The 18011-nt window shown below is 49.2% G+C and overlaps 1 protein-coding gene across 1 annotated transcript in view; it reads right to left on the bottom strand.

The window, feature by feature from the left end:
* The window catches only part of msh3 (mutS homolog 3 (E. coli)), a 31184-nt gene that overhangs the window by 7062 nt on the left and 6111 nt on the right, over nucleotides 1-18011 (bottom strand). The window contains exons 9-21 of the mRNA XM_084468119.1: nucleotides 15757-15866; nucleotides 14985-15099; nucleotides 14388-14472; nucleotides 13694-13803; nucleotides 12763-12895; nucleotides 10868-11059; nucleotides 9687-9845; nucleotides 9370-9434; nucleotides 8730-8846; nucleotides 8326-8433; nucleotides 6616-6730; nucleotides 5625-5782; nucleotides 845-1031 (exon numbers count right to left, since the gene is read on the bottom strand). Of these exons, the coding sequence (XP_084324245.1) occupies nucleotides 845-1031; nucleotides 5625-5782; nucleotides 6616-6730; nucleotides 8326-8433; nucleotides 8730-8846; nucleotides 9370-9434; nucleotides 9687-9845; nucleotides 10868-11059; nucleotides 12763-12895; nucleotides 13694-13803; nucleotides 14388-14472; nucleotides 14985-15099; nucleotides 15757-15866 (1654 nt within the window). The remainder of the gene's footprint in view (nucleotides 1-844; nucleotides 1032-5624; nucleotides 5783-6615; nucleotides 6731-8325; nucleotides 8434-8729; nucleotides 8847-9369; nucleotides 9435-9686; nucleotides 9846-10867; nucleotides 11060-12762; nucleotides 12896-13693; nucleotides 13804-14387; nucleotides 14473-14984; nucleotides 15100-15756; nucleotides 15867-18011) is intronic.

Below are 18011 nucleotides of genomic sequence, written 5' to 3'. Positions count from 1 at the left end.
TGTTAAAATGGTGCGATCCATCGGATTATGTCTGTTCTCGGGTTCTATAACCTGTTGTGTCGTTTCAGCCACTAGACTTTGCCGGCCCTACTCTGGACAGGGCGGGGGGGGGGGGGGAATACAGCCATAAGCTGCAATGTGTTTGGAAGACAACAAATTGGAACAAGTTAAGATACATGTTCCCAATTCACACAATTAGCTCTCTCTCTCTCTCTTCTTGCCTCCCTGCCTCTCTCTCTCTCTTCTTGCCTCCCTGCCTCTCTCTCTCTCTCTCTCTTTGCCTCCCTGCATCTCTCTCTCTCTCTCTCTCTCTCTCTCTCTCTCTCTCTCTCTCTATATATATATTAACGTCGTAGATCAAGCCCGGGCTGAGCTGTCCCTGGTCTCACGGGAGGAGGCTTGCTGCGCTCGGAGAGTCTCTGGGCTCTCGTCTACGCCACCCGAACAAATGACACCAACGCATACACACCCGCGCACATATCTGAGGACAGACAACTCCTCTTTATTGATGCCGGCAACACTGCGGTTTATTGGCCTGGAGGAGGTCTCAGGAGCAGAGCAAACACGCAACAACGCGTGTGTGTGTGTGTGTGTGTGTGTGTGTGTGCAGGAGAGAATAGCAACAGGCAGCCACTGAGCGTAAAGATCCAATGCATTATGCCTTGCTAGTCTCTAGTCACAGAGTTCCTTGAAAGTCTGTGTGTGTGTGTGTGTGTGCGTGCGTGTGTGCGTGCGTGCGTCTCTCTCTTTACACACACACACACCAACACACACAGAGACACACAGAGACAGGAAGCAAAAGGAACAAAAAAATAAACGCTCACACACGCCGACCCCCCCGTACCTCTGTGATGAAGTGCTGCAGCGTGGCGTACGCGATGGCGATCCCGTCGTGGGTGCTGGTGCCGCGGCCCAACTCGTCCATGATGACCAGCGACCGCGCCGTCGCCCGGGCGATGATCTCCGAGGCCTCCGTCAGCTCCTCCATGAAGGTGCTCCTGCCCTTGTAGATGTTGTCCGATGCCCCCATCCTGGTGCCACGGATACCACAACACACACACACACGTCATGACGCGACTCACAGGGAGAGGGAGAGGGAGGAGAGGTGTTTGCGATTGCAATTCAAGCTCTCTGTGCTTTGGGCGAAAAAACACGCATTGTTTTCAAGGTGATCGCGTCGCAAAAAAGTAAAAGGAAGTTGTCCTACTTATTTCAGCAAGGACGCAACACTACTGTATGTGACTCGACTCATTTATTATCCTAGATAACAGCGAAATATGCTGGGCCTTTTCAGCGAAAAAGATGGACAACTGCAGCGGTGATCGTCAAAGGTTATGACCGGTGAATATTCCGGTATTCCAGCCATGAAACTATTACAACATATTCCCTCTCTCGGGAACGATACCCTGCGCTTCCCATCGTCTCTAGAGCACAGTGAGCCGTCCCACCCTTCATCCATGCATTGAATCCTGTGCGAATGTGACTGAGGAGTCCTGGTTAATCAGAAACCACCGCGGGACGCTCCATCTCCCACGTACCTGCTTCAGCTCTCCCTCTCTCCATTAGCAGGTCTCCATCCCCCCACCCCCCCCCACCTCTAAATCTGTCTTTTCCTGTCTGCCCTGACCTTCACCTAGGTACCTGTCAACGAAGTGCATGCAGGAGTGGCTCGGTGGTGGAGGTTCCCATGGTTACCCCACGCGCTGCGCGGGGAAAAAAAGGGGAGGGGCAGACGTGCCTCTACATTTCATCGGCCAATTCTTTGCGTAGCGAGCGTGGCTTCGTGCGTGTGCATACGCGCGTGGCCAAACTCACGGCCAATTATGACATTTGGATCAGCCGTGTGTTACGAGAGAAAGGTCTAAATCCATAACTGAGGAATCCTCACACACAATCTGGTGGCCTACGATTGATGAGGATGGAGAGAGTGGAGGCATAGCAACCATAACTACTGTTTCCATCCCCGGCTGTACAATCTAATCCATCAGTTTCCATAGTCCACTCCCAAGAGTGGACATATTGTTTTATTGCCCTTATCTATCTACGGTTCAATAGTCCACCCGAACAAAACCAAATAAATTCCTTTATGTAACATGAAGGCAGGAATATCTGTTGACCATTAGTGCTATTAAAAATGCAGAGCAGACCAGTGGGAAAGCCGATTCAATAAAGCATTTTATATCCTGCAGCTCATAAAGCGAGTGAAATCACCACCAGGATTACTTTTAATGGAGACAGTCCCAGGGGGAGCCAGTGCACCTAGCTTTCCATCGACTTAAGCGCGTCCTCCTCCACACCGTCTCAAAGCATATACATTATTAAGTACCGGCCTAATACTCCTGCTCTTCAGAAGCGGCTTAAAGCCCCAATAATAACGCTCCATCTGCCGGTGACCATGTTTGCAAGGCGGGTCAACTTTCAACCCATCACTGGGAAAAGCCATAGATTGCTGGAGCACTGGTTTTGGATTAGAGCCGGTCTCCATGCCCGTTTGTCAGCATCAGTGGGAGAACTGATTTGGCGGTTTTTGTCAATGTAACGGCCACCCGAGTGATAACGCATTGTTTCCATTAGCGGGCGAAACGCTCGGTACAAAAGGGCTCACGTCTGTGGAAACAAACATTTAGCCACGGGCTCTCGGCCCCTTTAAAAAGATCTCGCCATGCCGGGGATTCTTTCCGAAGGGCAGAGTTGTAAACGGCTGTTGTAAAACACGCTGTAATCATTGCTAGGTGCCGTCCATGGCCGACTCAAAAACACAGTTTTACATTCCGTATCCTTTGCAGTTTCCATAACAACCATGAGGAGACCGTAGTCTGTGCTCTATAACCTTCAGGCTTCAATATAAACGGCAAAGAAGACACACACACACACACACACACACACAGATGTTTGCACTTATGACACACACGCAAACATGGGCATACACATGCACATCCGCCACCAGAAACTGTGCATGCATTGCACACACGCACACGCACACACACACACACACGTTCATGTTCTTCTTGACTCTGCTAAGTGAGCGTCAAAGGATGCGTCAAATAAATGTCGACCCCTCTCAACCCCTCGTTCACACCTACAGACCCTCAATCACTCCCTCCCAGACACACGGACACGTGCACAACACGCCAATACTTGTTGCCTCGAAAACCCCTTTCTGCAAAAGGCGCATTTGTGCTGCTGCTGAGAAATGGAGTAGTGGGCGGCGAAACTGAACTGGACTCCTCATTTGTGTGATTCAAGGCTCTCTCTTGGACAGCTCTCTCTGGGGACGGGCTGATCAGTGGTCTGAACGGTGCGGCCCGGACGCGCCATTAAAGACACCTACGCCCGGGCTCATTACCCCCTCACCCGCAGCGACGCGTTTACGCTGGACACTGGCGACGCCGCGGGAACCGAGCCAGCTCCGCCCCTCGTCCCTGACCTCCCGCTCGCTCCCTCGTTTATTTGTTTATTTCTCGGGGCGATTCCGGAGGACCGTCCAACGGCGTGTTATGGTTACATTCTCTCTCTCTCTCTCTCCCATCCCTCTCCTGCCTCTCTTCTTGCCTCCCTGCCTCTCTCTCTCCTTTCCCTCCTCGCCTCTCTCTCTCCTTTCCTCCTTGCCTCTCTCTCTCATTGCCTCTCTCTCTCCTTTCCTCCTTGCCTCTCTCTCATGCCTCTCTCTCTCTCTCTCTCTCTCTCTCTCTCTCTCTCTCCTCTCTCTCTCTCATCTCTCTCTCTCTCTCTCTCTCTCTCTCTCTCTCTCTCTCTCTCTCTCTCTCTCTCTCTCTCTCTCTCTCTCTCTCTCTCTCTCTCTCTCTCTCTCTCTCTCTCTCACCGACACTGCACTGGGAGTCTTTTAAAAGGATCAAGGCAGTTCAGCAGCACACTTTACAATCGCAATGGCTGGCCAATTACTGCATTGGTTTCTATTGGCCGAGGGCTTTGCTTGTTAAGACCATTAGAGCGGCACGCTTTGTTCTGTGGACCCCGAGCCAAGTTGAGCTGCTTGATATTCGATTCAACCTCGCAAACTTGACTTTCATTACGCATATAATATCCATATATAAATTGTGTTATGTACACACACGCACGCACGCACGCACACACACACACACACACAGAACAAGTCGTTCTTGTGCTCACGAGTGTGTGTCCCCACTGGTTGCAGCGTAAGAACATGCTTCGTACACATAAAAAAAGTCACGCATCTGGAAGTCATTAGCCTTGACTGCATAGCATAGCGCCGGCATGTTCCATAGCGACGCATGCCAACGCGATTCTGATAATAACAAGAGTAATCATCGGGGGGGGGGGGGGGAGCGGCGGGGGGTTAATGTGCTGCAACAAAAAACGTTTTGTCTCCGGGTTTACTGGAGTTACACGGGGAAACGCTAAGCTCCGCTGCACAGCATGCTCCACACAGAGAGACACACGGCGGGAGAACAGAATAGAGACTAGGCCTGGGCGATATGGCTGAAGGACATATCACGATATAACTTGATCATATTGATCGATATCGATAACTACTGATCATTACCTAAAAAGACTAGGAATTACCATGCTGGAAATACTTCTGCTTAACACTTAATATGACCTTCCACTGTTCTTCATTGATAAATACTCCAATGTCGATACAACAATGAAAAAAACTCAAATATTGTAAATAAGTATGGAACTGTATTTGTGTAACAAACCCAGCTGCTAGATTTGGTGGTCCAGTCTCTTATCGATATATATTAAACATGTTTTGTATTGATATTGATCAAAGTCTATCACGATACGATCATTTATTGTTTTATTGCCCAGGCCTAATAGAGACGCCGCTGTAGCCAGGGTGGCCCCCCGTCGCTCCCTCATCCTCGCGGAGCAGCGTGACGGGGAGTTAGCGCGCCGCGGCGTAAGTCTTCCCCCCTGACCCGCAAAGCCAAACACGGGAGCGCGTTTGGTTTTCCTGCGTTTGGGGAGGAAAACGCGGGTTGGGTAATGTTCCTAGTGTCACTTCTTACAACCGCAAACCGCCATGTGACATCTGGCTCTCTCTCTCTATCTCTCTCTCTCTCTCTAACTCAAAGGGTGTGGTTTTTTTTGAAGGGGGTGGGGGGGGGGGGGGGGTGTAGGCGCACAGCGCTATTCTTAAGTGCAGCTGGTGCTCGCTGCCGCGGCTGAGGAACGGCAGAGCAGAGCGAACAGAAAAGTGTGCTGCGGCTCGCCAGGCATCGTTGTCATGGCCACTCCGCTCTGACGCCGACAACAGACTGAGAGGAACCATTCAGGAGACCACCGTCAGCCCCGGAGACAGGGGGGCTGTGGAGACAAGGGAGTGTGACAAAGAGGGGGGGGGGGGGGGAAGGGGAGAGAGTGAAAGAGAGAGAGAGAAAAAAAACTGACAGAGAGAGATAGAGAGACAAATAAAGAGAGCAACAGAGATTGAGAGTGAGAGAATGGAAGCCGGAGAGATAGAGAGAGCGACAAGAACGAGGGGATGCGTGTGCGTGCGTGTGTGCGTGCGTGCACGTGCATTATGCATGCATGTCCATATTGTGCCTACGTATAGATTCTATAAATTGTCCTGCAGTCACCAAAGGCCCGTGACAGTTCGTTTTTCTTGCGTGGCCCCAGACCCCCCCCCCCCACACCTGGTGTAGATGCCATCGAGGATGCCCAGGCTGGCCTGGGTGGCCGGGACATGGCAGCCCATCTGGGCCATGACACAGACCAAGGCCACCTGCCGGATGTAGGAGCTCTTCCCTCCCATGTTGGGCCCCGTCACAATCATGGTCCTCCGTCCCTCCCCCTGGAGAGGAGAGAGGAGAGAGGGGGGAGAGGAGGAGAGGAAAGGGGTGAGGAGGAGAGGGATAGGGAGAATAGAAAAAAGAGAGAGAGAGAGAGAGAGAGAGAGAGAGAGGGGGGGGGAGAGAACAGACGGAGGGGAGGAGAGAAGGCTAGAGGGGAAGAGAGAAGGAGAAATAAGGAAGAGGAGGAGAGGGGGAATGAAAGGGAGATGAGAGAAGGGGAGTGGAGAGGAGAGGAGAGGATGAAATGGAGACAGAGACCAGGGACAGAGACAGAGGGACAGGAGAAAACCAAAAAGAGAATAAAAGAGAACAAAAATAAACAAAAAAGGGAAGAGCGATCAGAAGACTAATTATGCAAAGCATTTGATTGCAATTTCTTTTGCACCACGCAATACTGTATCTTCACATCTCTCCTGGAATAATGGTGGCATCACAGACAGAAAGGCAAAGAGAGAAATATTTGCATGGTGTCCTGCACAGCTGAGGAGGTGGGCGATTTGGAGGCTTGGCTTCTCTTCCCATTGGCTTGTGCCTCTGTTACAAGATTAACCTACACCCACTGCATTGCTGAGCGAGTGTTCCTGTGTGTGTGTGTGTGTGTCTGTGAGTGTGTGTACTGTGTAGAGATCTGAGTACCATGTAGCATACTTGCATGTGTGTGCGTGCCTGTATTTTTTGTGTGTGTGCATGACATGTGTGTATGTGCCTGCTTTGGGGCACCCTTTTACTTACTTTTATTTCATAGCTTTCTAAATCAAGAGAGCATGTGCATTTTGTGTATGTGTCTATGTGTGTGTGTGTGTGAGGGTATGTGTGGAGTGTGTGTACGCACCTGTAGGTCAGTGTGGTTGGGTACATATTGATTGTGTTCTCCCATCAGCAAGTCTATGGAAGGGTTCCTGCCATCCTTGATCACGATCTGACACCGACTCTCACTCATCTCTGGCCTGAAAGCAAACAATAGTCAGAAACACACTGATAATCTGGTGACGAATAAATGAACCACTAACACTTAAAATGCTGCACTAAAGCAACGTACTTTAAAACCTGAGCCCAATCATTTATGGGGTAACGACTCAACGTGCCACGAGAACTGATGCATTGGTGCCAAGCTGATTACCGATTGGCTACAAAGGACAAGCGTTCCTGTTAAAATAGTGAAAATTGTCCTTTGTTTTGACATGTTTAAGCAAAGCGACAACAAGAGCGTGAAATAGGATCATATTTGTACCACAACCCAAAAACGAAGCAGAACCACATTGAAATAACAGGGCGAAGCACACAAAGTGCGATTAGGGGATGTCATTTTACGCTAGCGTCTATTTGCAACATCAATTTCTCTATTTCGGTACGTAAATATTCTGAAAACATTATTCTGCGTCTTTACCTAAATGGCCGTGTGCGTTGCTTAACATTGCAGGATATGATTTTAGTAAGGCTGGCCCGAATACATAATTTCAAGCTTCGGATATAGGTTTCCATAGGTTTCCAAACGAATATTCAGTAAAGAAAAAGATAATGAAAAAAGTCATAGTGCGCATCTTTCACTGCCTGTAACCATAGCAGGCGGAGACCACTGCTGAAGAATCAGGTTTTATCGACTGATCGTTCTAAAGTAGTTCAATTAGTTTAACAAATGTGTATCTTAATAATGCAAAATAGCAAAACAACAATGTCAGTGGCTTTTAGCTCCACTCATCAGTCCAAGTTCGTTTGAGAGTAGGCCTACTTCAAATTATCACAAAGAAAACAGGTGGTTAGTTCATTGTGCAAAGTTTTGAATAACTTTCCCGGCAGGACTAGGGCTATTTACCTGGTGATAAATCACACAGGCGCTATTGAGGGTGATGGATCAATGGAATATTTGAATACTGTTTGAATATCAAAAGATAATCATCATCCCATGATGACGATGGCTGCCACTACCTCAACTGAGTCGAAATGTACCCTAGCCTGCTACCCACAGTACCAAAATATGCATGGACGTTATAAAATGTTTCATTTTTTATATTACTTTTTTTTCAGAATAACAAAACAAAATGAGAATCCGTATACTGAATTGAGATTCAAAGAAACGTCCTGATGAATGAAAATCCGGATATTCGGATAACCGGGCTCAGCCCTGGATTTCAATTCATTCATTCCCCTCATGTCCTCTACACAGTCAGCTTCTATCGAGACACCACAGCAAAGGAAGCAAAGAGAGGAGTCTGCCTGGACAACATGGACGGGATCAAAAGGACTCCAGTCTCAGTAGTTACTGAAGCGAGAGGGTGGGGGATGTCCACAGAGAGGATGGAGAGAATATACTTAAGGGGGTGGTAGCGGTGGGGTAGGGGGACATGTTGGCGTTTAGGGTGAGGCAGAGCCAGACCACACTCCCCCACACAGGCTGCTTGTTATTGTTGAGACGTGGTGCCAGGCATGTGCACACACACACACACACACACACACACACACACAGACTTTTATGATTATTGTCGGAAAGAAAGTGCACGTGAGCGCACACACAAATATTTTTTGTCATTTGAAAGGACATCACCTGCAATAATCCCCTTGTTTAGCCACCTCAGCCAATGAGAAAAGACAATCCATGGTTGCTAGGTGACTAATAGCTCTTTTCATGGTGTGATAGTGTTCGCCAAACTGACTAGAAAACAGAGAGGGAGAATGGAGTGAGGGAGCAGGGGAGAGCGGTCAGCAAAAAGGGAGAGAGAGAGAGACGACAGAAAAAAAAAGAACAAAATTAATGCTGAAACATATTTGGCTCAGCATTTAATCAAAGGCAATGACTGAATTATTTGTACCAGCATCTGCGTATTGCGGGCGCAGCAACAACTCTGCACCCACATTGCACTCCGTTGAGAGTGCGACTCAAATTGTTGCACAACATTTGTATGAACGCGTGTGTGTGCGTGTACGTGTGTGTGCGCGTGCGGGTCCTACTGCAGGAAGTCGCTCCAGGCCCTCTGGCAGTCCAGAAGCAGCTGCTCCCGGAGCTGCTGCAGACTGCGGCATCGCTCCACCAGGTAGGGGGAGTGGTACCTGCCCACCGCCTTGGTACTGGACAGACACACACGCACACGCACACACACACACACACACACACACACACACACAGATTTATGCATTCAGTTCCTATAGGAGATTCAATCCCTCAATTATATATAGGATGTTCATGGATATATGAATACATTCAGATCCCCAAATTCTTCCAACAAATAAAATCGATTTAATTCATTTGTTACCTATTGGTAACAGTAACATACATCTCACTAAATGCATAGCACAGGATTTACACAGAAATTACACAGAAAGAACGGTCCATCAATAACTCCCCATTCATGCATACCATGCTCTTGGCTTGGCTTTAAACGTCCAGTGTCATCGTCAAATGTATCTGACAGGTAACAGAGAAGGAATCATCCTTACAGTATAAACAGCCAGAGGCTCTCTGTGTGTGTGTGTGTGTGTGTGTGTGTGTGTGTGTGTGTGTGTGTGTGTGTGTGTGTGTGTGTGTGTGTGTGTGTGTGTGTGTGTGTGTGTGTGCGTGATTGCATATTAATGAGTGTGGAAGTGTCCTCACCTGCTGATTTTGACCCAGTCACGTGGCACAATGGCCGACATGGAGTTCTTCACCTCAATCAAAAACTGGAGAGGTAGGGTGGGGTCAGATGGCGAGGAAGAGGAGGAGGATGAAGGCCGGGGGGGGGGGGGGAAATGAGAAGGTCAGAGTAAGACAGAAGAAGTGTTCATTTGACTACCCCACACACACACACACACACACACACACACACACACACACACACACACACACACACACACACACACACACACACACACACACACACACACACACACACACACACACACACACACACACACACACACACACCCGGCTACCTCCAGCCCGGACACTGTGGTGTAGTCCAGCGCGGGGGCCCTCAGCACGGCCCGCACCACCTTGCGGTGGTCCCGGATCTCGTCCAGGACGCTCTGGATCTCGCTCTGGCGCTCCCGCAGAGCTGGGAAGTCCGACAGGTCCGAGAACAGCTCTGTCCCCTGACCTGTGGAGACACCGGGCGACGGTTGAGTATCAAACTTAACTTTTAACCAAAATACGTCGGTACTACTGAGGGGGGCTGCAGGTTAAATCCAATACGGGCAATAAAGGCAGAGGGTGCGTCTGGTGGGTGAGAGAGTATGCTGCAGCACCCGCTAGCAAGAGTATGTGTGTGTTGTGTGTGTGTGTGTGTGTGTGTGTGTGTGTGTGTGTGTGTGTGTGTGTGTGTGTGTGTGTGTGTGTGTGTGTGTGTGTGTGTGTGTGTGTGTGTGTGTGTGTGTGTGTGTGTGTGTGTGTGGGGGGTGGGGGGGGGGGGGGGGGGGGGGGGGTTCAAATGACACAGCGTGATCTGACTTACTAATTGCACCCTCTGCACACACACTACAGAGCCTTAGGTGCCATTACTCTTTGCAGTATTTCACACGTTCAGCCTGGAATTATAAAGGGGGAGAGAATGGCCGCCGGGGTTCCACTTGTGTTCAGCAATCAAGTAGAAGCACAGACGAGGCGAGGCGCACCGCTCCGTGTGGAGGGGGAAGCAGTCTCCATTATATCCGCATCGTGGTGATCTGGTCAAGTCGAGTTCACGGGGGGCACCAAGTAAAACACTAAATATCTATTTCGCTTCTCCAAAGAAGAAAACGAGAGTAGCGCGGACAGCCCCGCCAGCCAGTATATCAGATTCAGTACGGTGTTGACCGGTACTGTACCCCGATGCAATAAGAGAACAGCCTTGTTTCATAACTACATCTGATAGCATTGGGCGTGGCGTATTATGGTATGCATCGCTACATCGTGCCGCAGATGCGGCGGTGCACAGGACTTAACGCCAAGCATATAATTACTTTGTACTGACCAAGTAATGGGTGATCATTGGTATATGAGATCTAGCATATTATCAATATCTCCATTAGAAAGGATATCTGTATTTTTCTTATCAGAGATGTAAAGTGGTTGACACCGACCCTTACAGTCTAGTATGTCACACACGCACGCACACACGCACGCACACACACATTACTAACTTGGCAGCCTTTTCATTGAGCACTTTGAGGAAGTGATGAACAGGAGAAAGCAGGTCAGGGGTATCCAATAGGAGTGTCCGGAGCAGTGCGGAGCTGAGCTGTGATTGGATGGCTGGAATCAACGCCTGGAGCTCAAGCCCCAAACGTGACAGACTGCTGCTGATAAGATAGAACTCCTGAGTGGAACACTGAGAAGCACACACACACACACACACACACACACACACAGTTACTTGTTACAGCTGATAGATGGTTGTGAAGCATTTTTACATCTGTACTGTACAGAGAGATGGAGGACAACGACTAGAGGAAACATAACGCAACTTATTTAAAAGTAAGGAAGCAGGAATAACTCGGCCTATTTATATTTCAAAGGATCTGTGTGTGAGTGAGTGAGTGAGTGAGTGAGTGAGTGAGTGAGTGAGTGAGTGAGTGAGTGAGTGAGTGAATGTGTTTGAACCACTGAGACTGAAACCCTGGGTCTCATATGTGCTCATTGTGACGCTCCATGCTGGCAGACATTTTTCATTATCTCAAAACAGCCTTAAAAAAAGGAAACCACATAGAGCATTGAAACATCCGATCGAAATGTACAAATTACAATTAAAAAATGTAACACAAAGATTTTTCTCATTCATCGGTTGAATGAGAATCCTGATACATTGTCATCAGAACCAATTTCTGATCGGCTTTGCGTAATCTAAAAATATCTTTTCTATGATGACATTGTCGAGCCCCATCAGGACAAGAGATTAAATCGCGGAACTGAGTTATGGCCATCCACATCCCACTGCTCCTTCAGTGTTCAGATAATGGCAGCCATAACTGGGAAACCCATCACGAGGTACAATGTCTGATCTATCAACGATGTTATGGGTCAGTCCATGAAGCAACAATCGATTTTGTCTTGCTGATGCATCAGCGAAAGAAAAGTCCCTTGACTTAAAGGTTGTGTCAGCGATGTTGCGTGACCTCACTTCTGTTGGTATTTGAAGCGAGATCCCAAACAAACAGAGCCAGCTCGCCCCTCCCTTCCGAGTTCCGTGCATCCAATAAAAACCATCATGAACGCAGCGCAAAACCCCACAACACCCGCCCCTTGTCGGTGATTGGTTGGTATACTATTTATTTTGGTTTTGAGTGGTTGGTGGTACCATTTGTTTTTGTGTACGATCTCGGAGCACAGGCTGCCTACAGAGACGCTTTTATTTTGACGGCCTGCTTATGGGGCGGGCAGCTAGCGGATCGTGAGGAAAGATCAGATGAATGTGATAATTTATGTCTCGGCCTAGAATCGCTGATACAACCTTTAAAGGCGTGACGGAAGGTTAATGGGTGTCACGTTATAATGGTGTAGCGTAGAACCACATGAGGGGACCACCGGCTCCCTGCTACCTCAGAGATGTCCTGCCTGGGGTGGTTACCCTTTTCATGGTCCCCAGCACAGAGGAACCATCACCATGGCCTGCTTTCCATTATGTGAATGGAGAAAATAATCACACTAAGCTTGATTGATGGAGTGTGGGAGTGTGCATTGCTGTGCACGTTGCCGTGTGTGCATGTGTGTACACGCATGTGGTAGAGTGAGTGAGATAGAAAGCGACCGAGAGAGAGTGTCTGTTTGGGGTATATGTGTACCCATTGTAACTGTAATTGTTGCACATGTGTGTATGTGAACTACATTGTCAATATAGTGGATGCAGGTTGGAAAAACTGCTCTGATCTTGTGCTTGGTCGCCAAAATGTAGCTCAGCAGAAGGATTCACAGGCGACTGGAGCAAGCCAACGATGTGTGTGTGTGTGTGTGTGTGTGTGTGTGTGTGTGTGTGTGTGTGTGTGTGTGTGTGTGTGTGTGTGTGTGTGTGTGTGTGTGTGTGTGTGTGTGTTCTACCTTAGTATGGTAGATACTACAGATCCCTCTCTCCAGGTCAGGAAGGTGTGCCAGTAGAGCCCTGATGGCGGTCAGGGCGGCGGAGTCGGACTGCAGGATCTCACAAACGGCATCCTGCCTGTCTGAGATGGAGCTGGGGAGGGAGAAGGAGAGGGGGGGGGGGGGGAGAGGGGGAGGAAGGAGAGGGAGGGAAAAAAATAAATCAAAGACAGTGATGAGCCACATCTCATTTAGTTTCTTCTCGCAGTAGAGGGATATCATTCAATCATCGGTGATGAATATGTATTTTATCCATTTAGTGTTGAAATATAGTTTCATTCTCAATCTTCAAGGGCAGTGTGGCTCTGAGTCAGATGGAGGAGGCGGATATATATTCCATTCTGTGAATGGAATCAGTACAATTTTAAAGAGCGAGAGAAAGTATTGAGCTATGATTATTTTGAGACATTTATTCTAATTCAATACTTTTTAAAGCCGCATACGCGTATCTATCCGTGTGTGTTTGTTGTCGCATTGGGAATGCCATTTTGGAATTAATGCTTGCTGAGAATGCTGTAATCTGGGTTTTAGCGATGTTGCAGAACACTCGATCTATAGCTATCTGGAACAGGGCTCCATCCAGGATTTTGACCCGCCAACGGCAGGGGGAGGGGCTGGAGCGGGAGACATTCACTTTTCAAAATGCAATTTGCGTGTGCGTGTGTGCATGTGTGCGTGTGTGCGTGTGTATGCGTGTGTGTGTGTGTAGGGATGGTATTATGGGCATTGCTCCGGCTCAGGTGAACAACACAACACACAAAAAGAGAGCTATCCCCTGCAGGGCCTGGCGTGGCCACTATGGAACGACAGTGTAAGACTTTGTGATCCTCCCTTTCCCCGGGGGCCCTATTAGAGCGACCCGCTGGGGCCAGCGGGGGGGCCAGCCACTCACCGCAGGTCGGTTAAGGGCAGGCTCACCCATCTCCGCAGGAGTCTGCGGCCAAACGCGGTGCTGGTGTGATCCAGCACCCACAGCAGGCTGCCCCTCCGACCGCCGTCCGTCTGCGCGCGCGCGCCCACGCACACACACACACACACACACACACACACACACACACACACACACACACACACACACACACACACACACACACACACACAGTAAAACAGGCAATTGTAGGGTTATACACAGACACGCACACATGACACACGCGGACACACACACACACAGAGACAAACACACAACATAAGAAATAGAAACAAGTTAGAGTGTTTCTTCACATCAAATGCACACACAGGCCCACATTCACAGGGGGGGGGGGGGGGGGGTGGGGGGGGGGGAGATGAAAGTAATCACACACCGCACCGGAGTGAACACATGGCCGGAAGGCAATTAGAAAATCACTAAATCATTGCACCATCCCACTCCACCAATTATATTCTGGAGTGACTCTGGAGGAAAATGTATATGGTATGCTCATGACCTTAATAGGGTACATATACAGTATATGGTCTGTATATGACACATATATCTGTTATATAGCTGTTGGGGGGGGGGTCTGTTCTTCACTTACACACAAACACCCTTCCATCGCTCTCTGTCCCACTGGCAAAGTGTACGCGAGCGTGCGAGCGTGCGTGCGTACCTGGTTACTGAAGATCTCCAGGTTCCTGAGTGTGGTGGCGCTCAGCACCAGGCCCTGGGACTCAGTGGAGAGGCAGCGGAAGGAGCTACAGGGGGGGGGGGGGGGGGGATACGGCTCACACATTACTGGACCGACCACAGGAGAACCGGCAGCCATACACTTGAATGGGGATGTGGGTACATCTGGGTTCTGGGTACATCCAGCATACAGAGAGCGTACGTGTGTGTGTGTGTGCACCGTTTATATCCGTGCACAAAGGGGTTTCTTCTTTTTTTTCTTCTTCTTTTTCGTACGTGTTTGAAACGTGTTTCATCGATGAGGGTGTGTATGTGTGTGTGTGTGTGTGCTGATATATAAGGTCTACATCTGTGTGTGTTTATACAAACAGTATACATCTGTGTGTGTGTGTGTGTTTCTGTAAACATTATCTGTGTGTGTTTATATATACAGTAGACATCGATGAGTGTGTGCGTGCTTATATATCAGGTCTATATGTGTGTGTGTTTATACAAACAGTATACATCTGTGCGTGTGTGTGTGTGTGTGTGTGTGTGTGTGTGTGTGTGTGTGTGTGTGTGTGTGTGTCTGCGCTGGTACCTGTCGTTCAGCAGAACCCTCTCCAGGTTGAACTCCCGGAGGTACTCAATGAGTGGGCCGAGGCAGCAGATCACCTGGCTTTCTAACGACGCAACACTGGACAGGGAGCGGGAACCTGGGGCGAGACACACATACACGCACACACACACACACACACACACACACAAACACCATGACTCACAGACCCCCCCCCCAACATCCAATAATTCAGTCTAATGGCCTTATTGATAAACTATTAACCAAGACAAAGATATATAAATCCACCCCCGCGGAAGCATTTGCCAAACAAAAACAGCACAAACATTGCTCCTTATCTGGCACCACCAGGCTTATCCAAATGACTTCAAGGATAGGTTGTACTTACTAGTCATTCACCCCAACCATCTCCGTCCACGATGTTGTCTTTAGACTACAAACCTCACTGTGTTTGGACTGCAACCCTCACTGTGGACTGCAACACTATTTTGTTTGGACTATAACCCTATTTGTTTTTGGACTGTCTACAACCCACATTTCTGAATTAATTGGCTTTTTGTCTTTCAAAAACCACTGGAATGTGTACAGAGTGTATCGCAAATATCTTGAAATGAACAACATAATTAACCACAGCTTGACAAGTGTTTGTATTTCCCCAACCTGTTTAGCTCTGTTTGTTTAGTTTAATTTAAATGTTTTGTTGTTTGTGTTGCAGTTCAAGTCCCAAAATGCACGTGTTTGACAGAACACACACACACACCCACACCCACACACACACACACACACACACACACACCTGTGTCCGGGGAGCGACAGTAGAACTCTGTAACGGTGTTCATTGCAGATGGGAACTCAAACTCTGCAGAGTCCTTCTTCTGGATCTGGATGCGATCATCTGCCTGCGTACTGGCCATGGTGAATGGACACAGGAGAGAGAGAGAAGAGACAGAAGTGTCAACAACCAACAGCTCGAAGCAAGCTTCGGAAGGACCACTGCAGAGTCTTCATGATCGCCCGGTTGGCCATCACCGTTGAGGCTTTGCCCATGACACTTCAAAAACAAAAGACAGAATCTGAACATTGATTAGTGTCTTTCATTGCCTTTGTGGAGAGAGGTTGGGGGAGTATGTTTCCAATGCTCTTGTGTGGATACATGCATCTGATCACATTGGTAGGCAATCTCTCGCCGGGCACAAACACACACACACACACACACACACACACACACACACACACACACACACACACACACACACACACACACACACACACACACAGCAGTTGCTCTATTCACTTGCACAGCGCTGCTGATTTCATGGACTCCACTGCTTTGTGCGCTCGGTTGTTGCCAGGGCAACCAAGGCAAACACGTGGCTTCGAATGGAGTGCTGGAGAAATATCTTTCTTGGGTTTCCAAGAAACGTACAAATACACACCACACGGTAAGTGTGCAAACACACAGACACATCCATTCACTTAAGAACAGACCTTGTCCTCAGGGGAGTGATATACTGTATATATGCAGAAGATGGGGTTGGAAAAGGGACATGTGTAGATATTGATACAGGTGAAAGGGGTTCTCTGCTGAAGCCCTGGCGGATATAGTGGCTCCAGGGTCTTCTTTAGGATGCGTACGGTTACTGGAAGTATCAAATTGTTTACCCGCCCACACTCGGATTGGGCGACACACATTGCGGCACATTGTTTGTGATGACATTTTTTCAGAGCCTTCTAAATCCATCTCTGTTGGGTCGTTGCTTTCATAGTGCCGTTTGTCATGACCCGCTTTACAAAAAACAGTGTCATGGCTCTTTCCCCCCCGTGAGCACGGTGATCAATAGAAGAGGAACGGCGGCTTAAGGAAAGGGGTGGTGTTATGACCGTCGGGTCAGGGGTCAACGCTCGAGAGACATTCGGATAAGCGTGGAACGGTGGTTGCTTAATCCCCAACCCCCGGCCACCTAAATCAATAGGCTGTGATCTGCTGCCTCGGCCCTCTCGGTCAGTAGCTAGTATGATTTCAACCTGGAGAGGGTTCTGACGGGTACAAGCACTGATACACGCAAAAAGGAAATATCTACACATGGGCACACACAGACACAAACACTAAAAACCAACATCATTCATACGTGCTCAATAAAAACACATAAAGGGCTCATCAAAACCAAATCTCAAATCTCACACAGAAACATCCACTGTAGCGGTACCGGCCGCTGCAGGCAGCCCATGCCTCTTCAGATGAGAGAAACGATCCTCGACAAAGAAGAAAACACCACCGCTGAAGGTGTCCAGACACTCCCCCCCCCCGCCCTCTCCCACACCGCCTCCCCTTCCACGGCCGCGTGCCTCAAACACACTTCTCCGCTGCCGCCCCGACTCACGGTCTGGAGCCGTGGACGAAAGAAAGCACGCCGCCGCGCCTAGATACCAGCCTGCTCCCGGGAACTCATTAGCCGCTGCTCCAGGGATACACACGACCGCCATTGCCATGGATGGGGGCGGAGGGGGGGCGGGGGGGGGGGGGGGGGTCAAGTCACCTACGAGGTCCTGGGAGACACACAACACCCCATCTCGCCGTTCACCTGGGTGCCACTCGCTACACAGAGGCGCACCCGGCCTGGAGATAAACACCCGGAGAGCTGGTGTTGCGTTCTCGTCTTTCTGTTCTCGCGATTCTGGCGGTTGCTTCTTTTTTTTCGACCTTGTGGCGTCGTTTCACTTTTTAGGCCCGCTTTATCGCTTTTAGAACGAAACATAGATCAGGATTCGAGAGTTGCCGCATTGCCGAACAAGGCCTTGTGCTCAACACGGTTGCTGTTCCAAAGAACGAAACAAAGCATTGTGTGTCTGTGCGTGTCAGTGTGCCAGTGTGCCTGTGCGTGTGTGTGTGTGCACGCGCGTGTGTGCGTGTGTGTGTGGATAACTAAGAGAGCGCCTTGTCTCTGCTGCACACCAGGCCGGCGAGTGGACCTGTTCAAACAGGATAATTGGCCTGGTCATTACTCTGCGCGTCTCAAACCCCTAACTCAACCGGACCGACGGCGGAAACAA

The sequence above is a fragment of the Micromesistius poutassou genome (genome assembly GCF_964030765.1).
Source record: "Micromesistius poutassou genome assembly, chromosome: 5".
NCBI lineage: Eukaryota > Metazoa > Chordata > Actinopteri > Gadiformes > Gadidae > Micromesistius > Micromesistius poutassou.
The sequence above is the reverse complement of the archived record's forward strand: the minus strand, read 5'-3'. Positions and strand labels throughout refer to the sequence as shown.